General features: G+C 40.3%; 1 protein-coding gene across 1 annotated transcript in view; it reads left to right on the top strand.

Moving 5' to 3' along the window:
• map3k5 (mitogen-activated protein kinase kinase kinase 5) overlaps window positions 1-13,726 on the top strand; it is a 77,621-nt gene that overhangs the window by 48,199 nt on the left and 15,696 nt on the right. The window contains exons 9-16 of the mRNA XM_020639904.3: window positions 1,477-1,636; window positions 3,071-3,224; window positions 3,317-3,424; window positions 5,005-5,057; window positions 6,482-6,577; window positions 9,626-9,707; window positions 11,440-11,573; window positions 13,445-13,572. Of these exons, the coding sequence (XP_020495560.2) occupies window positions 1,477-1,636; window positions 3,071-3,224; window positions 3,317-3,424; window positions 5,005-5,057; window positions 6,482-6,577; window positions 9,626-9,707; window positions 11,440-11,573; window positions 13,445-13,572 (915 nt within the window). The remainder of the gene's footprint in view (window positions 1-1,476; window positions 1,637-3,070; window positions 3,225-3,316; window positions 3,425-5,004; window positions 5,058-6,481; window positions 6,578-9,625; window positions 9,708-11,439; window positions 11,574-13,444; window positions 13,573-13,726) is intronic.

The following is a 13,726-nucleotide window of genomic DNA, read 5'->3' as shown; positions in this document are numbered from 1 at the left end:
CCTGAAATGTTCTAGAAATTGTCATGAGTGCATTAGTGGAAAAAGCTCCAAACAATGGAGGGGGCCTGCAGAGTTTTAATGCACAACTCGGAATGTATTTTTATTTTGTTAGTTAGTTGCTTTTAAATGATCTGATAATTTAAAGTAAAATGTCCTCCTGTTTGGCAATGAAGCATGCTGTTAAGCTCTTTTTTCCTAATCGTCCAATAAAATGTGAGGTTCGGAGGGGCTCAGGAATGTGAGAAACAGAGCGAGCAGTGCTGGGAATCAGTCTGCAGCTCCTTAAATTTAGCCCAACCCTCTCTCCCTTCAGACCCTGATTGCCCCTATGTTTATCCCTAGACCTCCTCCTGCCTCTTTAAACGACTGATTACTACAGCAGGACATTTAGAAGCAGCTTCCCTTTGCAGGAGTCGATAACAGCATCTCAGTTAGATTGAACATTCAGTATTTAGAGCAGAAAGAGAGTAATGCAACAAGTAGAGTGCAAACATGTTTTTTGAGTACATACAAACTCCCCCCCACCACCGTTAGCTTTATTAGCTAAATGACATCACCGTTTGTCATAGCCTGAGAGAAAATACAGTCTTAAAACTTCTTTACAAGATGATTACAGTGTTGAAAAACAACCTAGAATACAGTATCAGTATTTCAATCAATTCAACCATCTGTCGTCAGAAGCGCTCACATCATTTTGTATTATCGCTGCTACTAGCACAACAGTGGCTGCTCGCAGAACGTGCAGCGTTAGCCAAAGCTAGCATAATGTCAGCGACCTGTGTTTTACCATGACATGTTTTAAAAATGTGTTTTGTGTTAACAAGTTACATTTAAGATACTAGAAACCGGTTAAAAGGCCGTATTTCTCTGAGACTCTTCAGCAGACACATGACAGGATGGGCTGCGAGCTGAGCTGCTAGCCGCTGATTCGGAATTACTGTTTTCATTCATGATTCCTTTACTGTGATGATCCAGGCTTTGCAACAATCGATGATAATAATCCATCCTAGTAGATCCACACACAGCTAGTAATGAAGCTTACAGCTGACAATAATTACATCAACCTGTTGGTTTTATTGCACTAATATCCGAGGGATCCCTTGGAATTGCGAATCCTTAAGTTTAGATATTCAAATTGATATACGGAAAAATAAAAATGGTACTGTATTAGGACATCTCCAGTTTTGATTTTGTTGTCTCAGTGATGTTGTAGTCCAATTATATATTTAGTAGCACTTTCATTAAAAAACAGCATGTTAAAACGACTGTAATGTGGAAGTGGAAATAACAACCAATTGAAACACTGAAAAAAAGTGTTATGATTAAATATATATATACATGTTTTTAAAAATGTAACTAAAACTGAACATTGTGAGGAATCTGTATCTGTACAGTAAGAAAGGAATCTGGACATTTCTAGGAAATTCTGATCTTCCAGTTGTATTAAATACTGTTACCTGTTTCCTTTATTTCCAGGGGTGAAGCTGAGCAGCCTGCTGGGGAAGAAAGGCAGCCTGGACAAGCTGCAGAGCTACTGGGATGTGGGCTTCTTCCTGGGCGCCAGCATCCTGGCCTGCGACAACACCCGGGTCATCCAGGCCTCCGAGAAACTCTTCAAACTCAAGGCCCCCATCTGGTGAGAACACGGTCAAGTAGTCCTCAAGTAGCCTGCCACAGAAAAAAAAAATGAAAACAGCATCTGTCTCCATCTGTGTTGCCTTGTTACCTCAGGGCACATCTGTGGAAAATGTTGTGAGCACTTTGCTTATCCTGAAAGGATGGAGTTGTGACATTTTGGGTGGAGTGTTATATGTGCAAGAATCCAAATAATCTGCTCCTGAAAGAAAGACTTTCCCTCAACAGGAGGCACAAACAGCCGAATTGCTTAAGAGTAATGCAGAGATTAGACCCATTTTCTTCACTCTCTGATATAATAAAAGTTTTTTTTCTTAGCTTTGGTCAAATTGTGTTCTCATTTAGTAAATCCATTCCTCCAGATTTCATGAGACTGTATCAGATGTACATCATGTGGAGTAATCAGTGTACAGCTGCTTTATCTGCAGTGCTTAAGACCCCGCTGTTCCCTGTTTGTTTGTTTGCTGTGAAAACTCTTTAAGTTTTCATTAATGTCTGAAAGACAAATGAGCCCCAGTATCAAAACACAAGCAGATGATATTGTTGTTTTCTGGAATAAATCTGAAACCATGCAAATAATTATTTTGTTTACAGATGGGGTTTTTTCTTTTGAGAAGCAAATCAAGTTTTTAACAAATCCTGGCTCAGACTGCGGGATAATCAGGCCGATATGAGGTCTGATTCCCCCTTCCTGATAATCAAAGTAGTGTTCCAGACTCACATCTGCTCTGATTATCTTCCCACATTATCTTGTAGCGTGAGCGGTATAAAGATCCAATCTTAACGTCCCTGATCTGTTCCGAGATCGTCCAGGACACCTTGATTTATTTGAAACATGTTTGATATTTAGGATTTAAAATCTTGACCATTACGTCATGAAAGGTTCTGGCAGAAGTCGAGTGACTAAAGTAACCCCATGAGACATAGGAGGGCAGTAGTAGAGACAGGCGGCAAGATGCAACCTGCACAGATGTGCTGAACATCTGTAATGCATCTGACAGTTACTATCTGACCTCTAACTCTAGCTGAAGAAAAGACAATCCATGTTGTCCGCGTCTCCCCAGACATTTCTGCACTCAAACTCGCTTTATAAAATGTTTTGAACTCTCTACATAAAGCATTATAATCGCAAATTTAACGGCTGGCTCCATTGTTTACGTGAGGTCAAGGGTTACGCCGGGCACGATAGTCTTGTAATCCTGTAGTATGTGATGTGCAACAATTTTCATATCTTTTTGTGTGTGCATGCTTGAGGTTATGAAGAATAATATCTGTTAAAGTTTTCCTTATGTGTGTGATGCTACCTGATTTCAAAATCGGGTTTGGATTTTAAGACTCCTGCAGTCTGAGCCAGGATTAAGTTTGACATCTGTGTTTGGATTCTGATTTATTTCCATGGATCATTATTGTTTTCTTGTATTTCTCTCCGGTTCAGGTATCTTCGCTCGCTGGTGGAGACCATCTTAATCTACAAACAGTTCAAGAAACCTGGCGTGGAGCAGCCGGCGCCCAAACAGGAGCTGGTGGACTTCTGGATGGACTTTCTGGTGGAGGCCACAAAAAAAGACGTCTCCTCTGTACGATTTCCTGTAAGGCATTAGACGAAGTTTCCAGTAACCTCAAACTGTAGCTGTGACTAAATATAGAAAAATGTCTTTTAACACAGTCATCTCTTCACCAGGTGTTGATATTAGAACCAACCAAAGTGTACCAACCGTCATATTTGTCCATAAACAAAGATGTGGATGACAACACCGTGTCAATCTGGCATGTTGCTCCTGATGACAAGGTGGGTGTCTGTTATTTATATCTTCAAACAACTTTGAATCACCAGTTCTGCTTCTTCACAGCTTGAAGAACTCACAGTTAGAGAGTTAGTATTTGTTATATATTTATATATTTTATTAATCCCTGAGGGGAGATTCAGTTTTACTCTCTGTTATTGGTAGTTATTGCTTCTCACACGCAAAACATCTCTTTGAAGTGTCTTGCTGAAAATCCACTCTGATCCTGTATTTGATCATGTCTATAAGCCCCTCTATTTCAGCCCTGCTCAGAACAGGCTGTTTCTGTGTCTGTACCTTTAAATATGTAAATGAGCTGCGTCTGAACACGCCCCTCTCTGGAAGGGCTTGTCAATTAGGTTTTCCCGCTCCATGCCTTATTGTTTACAGTAGAAAGGCAGACTCAGAGAGCAGAACAAACACCTAGCTGTGGGAGTGTCACCCACCTGGGGGAGGGGTTACTGCCCTTTGTGATGTCACAAAGGGAAAGTCTCCAAACGGTCTGTTTAAGCACACATTTTCTGAAAAGTGGAGCAGGCAGAAGACGGGGAGGATGGGTTATTAGACAAGCTAGGGACAAGTATGAGTTTTAGAAAAACATGGTAAAGGTGTATTTTGCATAACATGTGGCCTTTAATGGAGAGAGGTCAGAGTGGGGCTGCTACACTGGGATTAGGCCAGAGATGTTTGGGGTTCGATGCCTTGATCAAGGGCACCTCGGCAGTACTCTGGAAGTGACCTGGCCCCCCTCCATCAACCAGACAAACTTCCATCCTTTGGTCAATACCGGGACTTTAACTGACAACCCTCCAGTTCCCAACCCAAGTCCTTAAAGCCTGAGCTACTGAACCCCATAAACATTTTGGGGAAATGTTGTGTGTTGGTTCAAACACACATTGATGTTTTAACTTCTTTCATGAGAAATTAGTTTGATGAAAGCTCACTATAGCCACAGAAAACACTTGTTTCCGATTGGCCGGCAGGCAATTACTCTATGAGTTATACAAAGTCATACGCTGCTTAACCCTCAGAAGTACTCTGTATACTACTGACTGTTACCATAGCAACACCACTGATGCTTTACATTGTGTAACTTTAAGTAAACACACTGATGATTGAATGAGAGGTACTCATCGTGTTTGTCAGCTGGAGATAATGGAAGGATTATAAGGATCAGTTTTCCTGTTTTGTTATCTTTTGTGAGATGACGTGATTATCTTTGCTTGTGTCCTGTCATGAAGGAGCGTGCGTCTCCCATATTGATGATTTCTCATGTTGTCCTACATTTTGCTCTCTGGCTCAGCAGCTTATTAATAAAATGGGTCTGCCTATTTGAAAAAGATCCTTGTAAATCTGCTTCATCAGCTACACAGTCTTCATATTTTCATTTCATTCAAGCTCGTCAGCTAACGTAATAAAACCACTAATGTCTTCTTATTGCTGTGGATTCAATCAACTCATGCTACAGCTGTAATACTATCATCACTCTGCCATTATCAATCAGTGCCGTGTCTACCACGGGGGGACACTTTGATTGAGGCTCTCCCTGCAGCCGTCATGATAACTGTTTCTTTCTGTTCTGCAGCACAAGGGGATCCATGAGTGGAACTTCAGCGCCACGTCAGTGCGAGGTGTCAGGTCAGTGTCCGCAGTCGCTCATAATGACCCGCTCATAATACAGATGAGTGATGAGCCGGAGACCTCACACCTGTCTCCAGAGGCTGATTGGTTTGAATGTATCTCCAGACAGAGGGTTAGGAGAAAATTGTCAAGCTCCGCAATGTCCCTAAAAGTGACAAGAGCCGTACGTCAGAGTATGTCTGGGGGATGGCACGACTCCTTTAAAGAGGTCCCAACTGAATGATTTTATACTTCTCACCTTGCTAAGTTGTGCCATCAATAAAAAAAATCAGTTTAGCTTTTACAGTTAGCATGCTAATATGCAATAACAGCAGTACAGCAAACCTAAAAATATGATCAGAAAATAAGAAATCAAGATTAAAATCTCTTTTTCAACATGACAGCATGTGATGTCTTATAACAACAAGTTGGTAATCTATAATAAATCATAATAGTCCAACCCGCAGCTTCTTGACGCTGTACTCGGGCAAACCTGTGCTTGGAGTTACCACTTTTTTTAAGAGTGCGTAATCTTTACTCTGAAAAATTTTAACATAAATGTGTACAAAATGTAGCAAGACTGATTTAAGGATGGATGAAAAACTTACTGACGAAATCAAAAATGTAAGAGGCATTTTCAGTTTATTGTAGATGCTTTAACAGTTTGGTTTAATATGTTATAAGCAGAGGTATCTAAACATTGCCATTGATTTTATTGAATGCATATAATGGAAAAAGGCATGCAGACGTGTACATCACTACGACTTCTCCTCTCACAGACCGCCTCAGACTGCTCCATTAATACCACAGACAGTCTGCCACAGTCAGTTTTCATCACGTCTTCAATGAGCCTCTTTCTTTTTTTTTCCACGGCCCTCAAAGGAATTCAGAGTCAGATGAGGGAGAATTGGAGGGCCTTGCTCACATGTTGCTAGGGAACTACTCATTCTCTGTGCCCACTCAGCCTGCAGACAGTCAGCAGGACACAAAAGCAGCTCTGCGAGCAACAAAACGGCCACACATACAGTCGCTCCGTTGTCTGGGTAGGCAGCTCCGGCCTTGGCACAAAGGCTTAGAACTGGACAAGTGCTCATTTCGCCGTATAAAGATGTTCCCATTTAATTATTGAACTCAAGCTCTCCATGTTTTGTGCCAAAATTCAACAGAATTTAATTAGCAAAAAAAAAAAAAAGTCCTGAGTCTTTTGCCCAGAAGAGAACTATTCTTACCCATAATACTGCAAACTTCACTGTTGTGAAATCTAATTCACTGGGTTTTCATGCAGTGTCCATCCACATGCAGGAACAAAAACTCATTTATCTCCTACCACAGACTTGATGGCTGATGTCATAAGTCGACTGAAAGGCTTCATTTATTCCCTCTGAGTCGTGTCTGTTCTCATGTGATGATTGTCCATCTAACCGTGAACCGTTTCTCTTCAGCATCTCCAAGTTTGACGAGCGGAGTGCCTTCCTCTACGTCCTTCACAATGCCGAGGACTTCCAGATTTATTTCTGCACGGAGATGCACTGTAAAAGGTTGGTCTGTCTGTCTGTCTGTCTGTGTTTGTTTGTTTGACATCATGAAGCACAGATGTTGGAAACATTATAAAACCTCCCTTAAAGTGATCAAAATGGCTAACTGGCCTCTTTATACTACTTTAAAATTCATGCTTTTGAGTTTTATGAGCCAGTTCTTAAAAACTAGCTGAAAATGACAAATCATTTTTCAGAAAATGTTGTTGATTTCACACATGCACAAAACTCATGAAAGTTTCATGATGGCCAAAAACGCCAAATTCTTTCACCCCAACTTTCAAATTCAAATTCAAAAAACTTGTCCCTGGGGGGCAATTCAAAGGCACACAGAGCAGTAAAATAACAACAGTGCAAGTAAACGAAACATTTTAACCTAAATATAAAGTGTCAATTTAAATACAACTTAAAGCTTAAACTTAAAAATACAAAATATAAAGGAGTAGATATAAGTGGACAGTGATCGGACTAACAGATGTGAACAGATGTAACCATAACTATGTGCAGTAAACGAGAAATAAATAAATATATACAGAGCTATGTGCAAGTAGGCTAAATACTAGATAGTAAATGATAAGTTATAAGGTGCATGGTTTAACTGGACTTTTTCCTGCCAGCCACCTGATGAAATTTCTTTGTGATGTGAGCTGATTAAAGTATGGAGCTGGAAAATATTCAGGAAAATTCACAGCAGGCAAGCAAGCTGAGGTGATGACGTTCACATCACCCGACTGGTGAGAGACCAGCGCGATCTCTGTGCACGTACCAGAACAGCTTCATACTCTTTATAGCTCATGTTCTTCTCCATTCACTAGTTGATACTGTGAATACCTACGATTAAAAAGAGTCGGACTCTGTCGTTTCGTCGGCCATCTTGGATTTCTGCAGCTTCTTTTTTACGTCATGTCTTGCCTCCTGACACAAAGTGAACAATAACTTTGCAGATTAAGAACATAAAACTCAGAACTGGTTCTAACAAACTATTCACACCAAAAAGAAAACAGTTCTGATTTTTATGATTCTAAATATATATATCAGTCTGGAGTGATTTCAAACTTCCTCCCTCAGGTGTGAGTTTTCTTCTTCTCTGTTATTACCAAACCCTAGACACTGTTGTCAGCTCAGTTTTCAGGTGGCAACATTCACACTTTCTATCACCACCAGCACACCTTGTCTCCCCTCTGCACCGCCGTGTCTTCACTAGCGGCTCAGCGAAGCACAGAGTGTTCAGACTTGTGACTCTCGCATCAGACGCTCCCGAGCACTTCCAGTTCCATTATGTGCCGTGTGAGAGTCAGTGAGTCATGCCTGCTGTTGTCATGATGCCGCTCTCCTTTTAATACAAAGCAAATGGAGTGACAGCAGGGGAGGGGAGGGGTGAGGAAAGGTGAGGAGGAAAAAGGTAGATAAAAGGGGGATTGAAAGAGGAAGAGATGCAGCCTGATTGTGTTTGTGCATATGCATGATCGGTAAGTGTGCACGCAGAGCAGAAGCACACATGTATGAACACCTGCAGGCATACAGTGTGTGACAGCATGACAAGGCGACGTGCTAATTCACAGCTTGTGTTCGGAGACGGTGATGAAGGTCATTATCTGTATGTTTATGTGTGGGCAGTGTGCATGTAAACACACTGAAACCTCGTCTGGATAAGACCATCTGCTAAATACCAACACTTACTATCACAGTATGTGCTTAATGGAGCTCAGACAACATGTGCAAAACTGCTCTCAGACAACATGTGCAAAACTGCTCTCAGACAACATGTGTAAAACTGCTCTCAGACTACATGTGTAAAACTGCTCTCAGACAACATGTGCAAAACTGCTCTTAGACAACATGTGTAAAACTGCTCTCAGACTACATGTGCAAAACTGCTCTCAGACAACATGTGCAAAACTGCTCTCAGACTACATGTGTAAAACTGCTCTCAAAAAACATGTGCAAAACTGCTCTTAGACAACATGTGTAAAACTGCTCTCAGACTACATGTGCAAAACTGCTCTCAGACTACATGTGTAAAACTGCTCTTAGACAACATGTGTAAAACTGCTCTCAGACAACATGTGTAAAACTGCTCTTAGACAACATGTGTAAAACTGCTCTCAGACTACATGTGCAAAACTGCTCTCAGACAACATGTGTAAAACTGCTCTCAAAAAACATGTGCAAAACTGCTCTTAGACAACATGTGTAAAACTGCTCTCAGACTACATGTGCAAAACTGCTCTCAGACTACATGTGTAAAACTGCTCTTAGACAACATGTGTAAAACTGCTCTCAGACAACATGTGTAAAACTGCTCTCAGACTACATGTGTAAAACTGCTCTCAGACTACATGTGTAAAACTGCTCTCAGACTACATGTGTAAAACTGCTCTCAGACAACATGTGTAAAACTGCTCTCAGACTACATGTGTAAAACTGCTCTCAGACTACATGTGTAAAACTGCTCTCAGACTACATGTGCAATTAAAACTGCTCTCAGACTACATGTGTAAAACTGCTCTCAGACAACATGTGTAAAACTGCTCTCAGACAACATGTGTAAAACTGCTCTCAAAAAACATGTGCAAAACTGCTCTCAGACTACATGTGCAATTAAAACTGCTCTCAGACTACATGTGCAATTAAAACTGCTCTCAGACTACATGTGCAATTAAAACTGCTCTCAGACTACATGTGCAAAACTGCTCTCAGACTACATGTGCAATTAAAACTGCTCTCAGACTACATGTGCAATTAAAACTGCTCTCAGACTACATGTGTAAAACTGCTCTCAGACTACATGTGCAAAACTGCTCTCAGACTACATGTGCAATTAAAACTGCTCTCAGACTACATGTGCAATTAAAACTGCTCTCAGACTACATGTGTAAAACTGCTCTCAGACTACATGTGCAAAACTGCTCTCAGACTACATGTGCAATTAAAACTGCTCTCAGACTACATGTGCACTGCAATATATATGCATATTTGAATGTCCCTCGGAATCAGTAATCTATAGTTCTATCTGTTTGGACTGATCAGGTATTTTCTTTCTTTCTGCAGGTTTTGTGATCTGGTCAACAGCATAGCAGAGGAGGCTTGGAAAGGTCCGGAGGAGGGGGACTGTGACAACGACGCCTTAGAGGTGAGATGACTGAGGAATCTGCTCAGATAGTTTTCAAGCCGTAAAAACTTTATTCCAACTAATGATTTCAAAGTTTTTCATTTCAATAAAAGTTAAGTCAACTGAAAACAGTAAGCGAGCTTATCAACACAGGTGATCATGAAACAGAGATTTTCAAGACTTGATATTGAAATGGTTCAAGTATCGTAAAAGTGTGTGCTGACTCGCTTCATGAACTGCACACATACGAGCATTATTCTGTCTTTCCTGGACGGATGTTGAAGTTCATCTTCATTTTCTATGTCTTGCTGCTTTTTCTCCCCACAAACTATTTCAACACTAAAAGCATCAGAGCATCTGATTAAAATCTGTTCACAGTCTAGTCTCCCGCCAACCCAATGCACAGGTAAAAATAAGGTAAACCACGCCCATTGCTAATTACTGGAAATAATATAAAACCCAAAAAAGGAGCAAAATATAACAAATAATCAACCGAGGTGCCATAATGCACATTATGGAAGGCTAGTCAAAGGGACTGGGCCTTAAATCAGGGTGGGTTTCTATTTGGAGTTTTACGGTATTGGTATTGGATTGGATCTTTAAAAAAAAAAAATGTTTCTGTACAGAGGATTTAGCAAAATAGTAAACTTTTTTTTAATTCTCCAGTAGTAGTTTTTCACACAGAAACAATGAGCCTGTTTATGTCTCTACATTTTTATAACATAATGACAGAGTTTTCATTTTTGGGCTTTTGCATTTATTTATATGGGACTCTGGATAGAGTAGAAAAATCAGAGAGAGAGAGAGTGGGGAATGACACGCTGAGAAGGAGCAACAGGTCGGACTTGAAACAGAGCCGCCTGTTTGGTGGACCGTAGCCTCTGTTCATGGGGTTGCAACCTAACCGCTAAGCCATCAGCGCGTGTTTCAGTTTACAAAAAGCTGTCCTAGTCATTACATCGGTCAAGCTTTTACTAAATTCAGTTCGTCCTGTTCAGATTCCAAAGAAGTAGATCAAAACTCAGCTGCACACTTTGTATAACTGCAGACTAACCTGCTGTGATCAGACCTGGATTCAGCTGGTTTGCTTTGTAAGCTCTGACAGAACAGACACCTGCTGCTGTCTTCACCTGTCGTCCCAGTGGAGCCTCGGGAAAAGAAAAGATAATTATCCCAAAATGCTGCCGCACCCTCTTTGACTCAGCCGAGAGGCAGGGATCAAATGTCAAACAGGTTTTTATGTATTTCAGTGTTTGATGTAACATAAGAATCAACATGTCAGCTATCTCTCTGCCCCAGTTTCACTCCCTCATTTTACCAAAACATGTCCTCAAACCAGGGTCTTAGCTTGTTTCCTGTCAACATTTATCACATGTTTTAAAAATAATAGTACAATAGAGAAAGAAGAGAGAACTAATGTTATACAACACAAAAAAAACAATGCTGCAGTGTAATAAATGGAACCAGAGCACATCAATGCCGCCAAAGACATAAAGCAGTAAAAGAGAAAAACAAAAATGTCCGATATGCAGGATGAAGATGGCTTTAAAACAAAATATTGGGGTGCAAACATATTAACATGTTGTAATTGTAAATGTTTAATCTGTGTGTGAAATCGCTTGACTTGTGGTCTATTGAATCACTTAGTGTGTGTTATTGGACTTTAGAGTGAGTCATCAAAGTCATTGTTTACACATCATTAGGATCCCTTTATAACTAATAAAACGATGGCTGCATGCTCTTGTCTCCACAGTACGACTACGAGTACGACGAGCATGGCGATAGGGTGGTTCTAGGAAAAGGCACATTTGGAGTGGTGTACGCGGGCCGAGACCTCAGCAACCAGGTCCGACTGGCCATCAAAGAAATCCCCGAGAGAGACAGCAGGTGAGAGTCTTCACAGGAGAGTTCTCTTTATTTGTAATTTGATGAAGTGCTGCTGTAAAGTCTCAGTGAAATTTCTTGGTAAGGAATTTATCTGATCAAATTCCTCATCTTTGTTGGTAAATGAGATGAACCTCTATTGCTTGCTCTGTAAGCTTGCTTATCGCTTGCTCTAACAAAACTGAGCACACACTGCAATTTCCCTGGATAATCATGTTCCCCAGAGGATGAATCATAACATTTTATGGCAGCTTCCTGAACTTTACCGAGGTGCAAACATAACACCAAACTATGATAATTGCACTCAGGATATTGTGGAATCTCATTTTAGAGATTGCTTTGGATTACGTTTAGCACATTCATGATCTGAGGAGGATGAACAGGTTTAATTTGAAGCCACCCTCAGGACACACTTTGTTGCATTTTTAGCAATCTTTGCAAATCTCCCAATTGTTTTCCTGTGCAAAGCTGAAATTACAGCCCGAGTGTTAACAGGTGTGTGAGCTGTTAATGCCTCATCATGTTCAGCACTAACGTCGAGCATCATTAAGAAAAGTGCTGCTTCGAGCACAGCGCAGCAGAGTCTCTGAGGGTTTCTGGATTCCAGTGAATGGATTCCCGCCTCTCTGTCTCCGCTCAACGCAACGTCTCCTCCTCCTCCTTCTTCTTCTCTGATTTCATGACTTTCTCACAGACGAGCGGATTTTACTTGCAAACTTTATTCCAGTAAACACATTAGCTAGTCAGCAGGCCGCTCGACTGCAGAGAATGCAGAGGATTTAGGTAAATAATTTAGAAGTGGATTGAAATCTGAAGACAGAGAAACAGAGGGCGTGATTCATGCAGAGAGCTGAATGTGAAAGAAAATCACAGCAAGGCTTCCTATCAAGACTCAACCTCGCTGTTTCTGTGCTTTAGTCTTTTAGAGAATGATGCAGTGATAATGACATTGTCAGATTTCTCTCTCTGCAGAATATGAAAAGAATTAGAAAAAGACCTAAAACTTAAGGCTCTGGTCTCATCAGAGGCTTTTAAATTGAGTTTAAAAGGATGAAGACTGTAGATGTTCTGACTGATTTAACATCGCACAAAAAGTAAGGACATTTTGTGTTTGGTAGAATATTTCTATGTTGTAACAATGCTTCAGCCTCTTTATTTCCCTTTTAAATGGTGGTAAGGAACATGCATTTGTGGGATGAGCAGCAGAGCTCAGAAAGTGGGTTGCGCCCATGAAAAACATGCCATATCTTCTCTTACTTATCTTACTTTTTGTGTAATGTTTATTTATGGTTTTGGTCGAGTTTGATAAATATCTGCTGGTGTTATTGTTTTGTTACACTCATGTACCTTGTTTTTTGTTCTTATCTATGGTCGCTCGTTGTCTTGGCCGTGTGAAGTAAAAAAAACTTGGGTTAAAGTAGAATTAAAGTAGTTTTTACAATTTATTTTTGTAGTTTTCAACCAAATTTCCTGCTAAAAAATAAAATGTCATCAATTATGTAAAAAATAGGCAACAATTTAAATAATGCAATTATTGTTTTACAGTAAGGTGAGTATGTAGTTATTTTTATAGTCTGACAAACTTCAGGTGTCTTGAGCTATTTTTATTAAGATATTTACAATTTCTGAATCAAGTTATTTTTTTATGTGTCAGCACAAAAAAGAGGGACCTTGGGATGTTAAATGGATGAATGATGTGTACTGACGCAAAGGAAGTTTTCATTAAAATTCTCCAAAAATCTCACCAAAGAGGAGATAAATAATGATACGACTCTCTACAGAGAACCACGACGACTTCGCTCTTTAAAGTGCAGTCGTTGTCCTTTGTGTTATTCTTTTTGAGCGTGGACTGTAACATGTTTTGTTTGTCACAGGTATTCTCAGCCGCTGCACGAGGAGATCGCTCTTCACAAGCACTTGAAGCACAAAAACATCGTCCAGTACCTCGGATCCATCAGCGAGAACGGATTCATTAAGATCTTCATGGAGCAGGTCCCTGGAGGTGAGTCTTCAAAAAGAGGAACAAAGTTTGATTCACAGAAAGGAGAATAATTTAAAATCGACAAGGTGTGATGTTACATAGAACAAGTCTTAAGTATCAGTGATTGTTGTTTGTTATCATCACGTGTTTCCTTCATCATTTATACTTAATCCTT

Source organism: Labrus bergylta, chromosome 15 (genome assembly GCF_963930695.1).
Source record: "Labrus bergylta chromosome 15, fLabBer1.1, whole genome shotgun sequence".
Lineage (NCBI taxonomy): Eukaryota > Metazoa > Chordata > Actinopteri > Labriformes > Labridae > Labrus > Labrus bergylta.
Note: the sequence above shows the minus strand (reverse complement) of the source record. Positions and strands in the feature narration are given on the sequence as shown.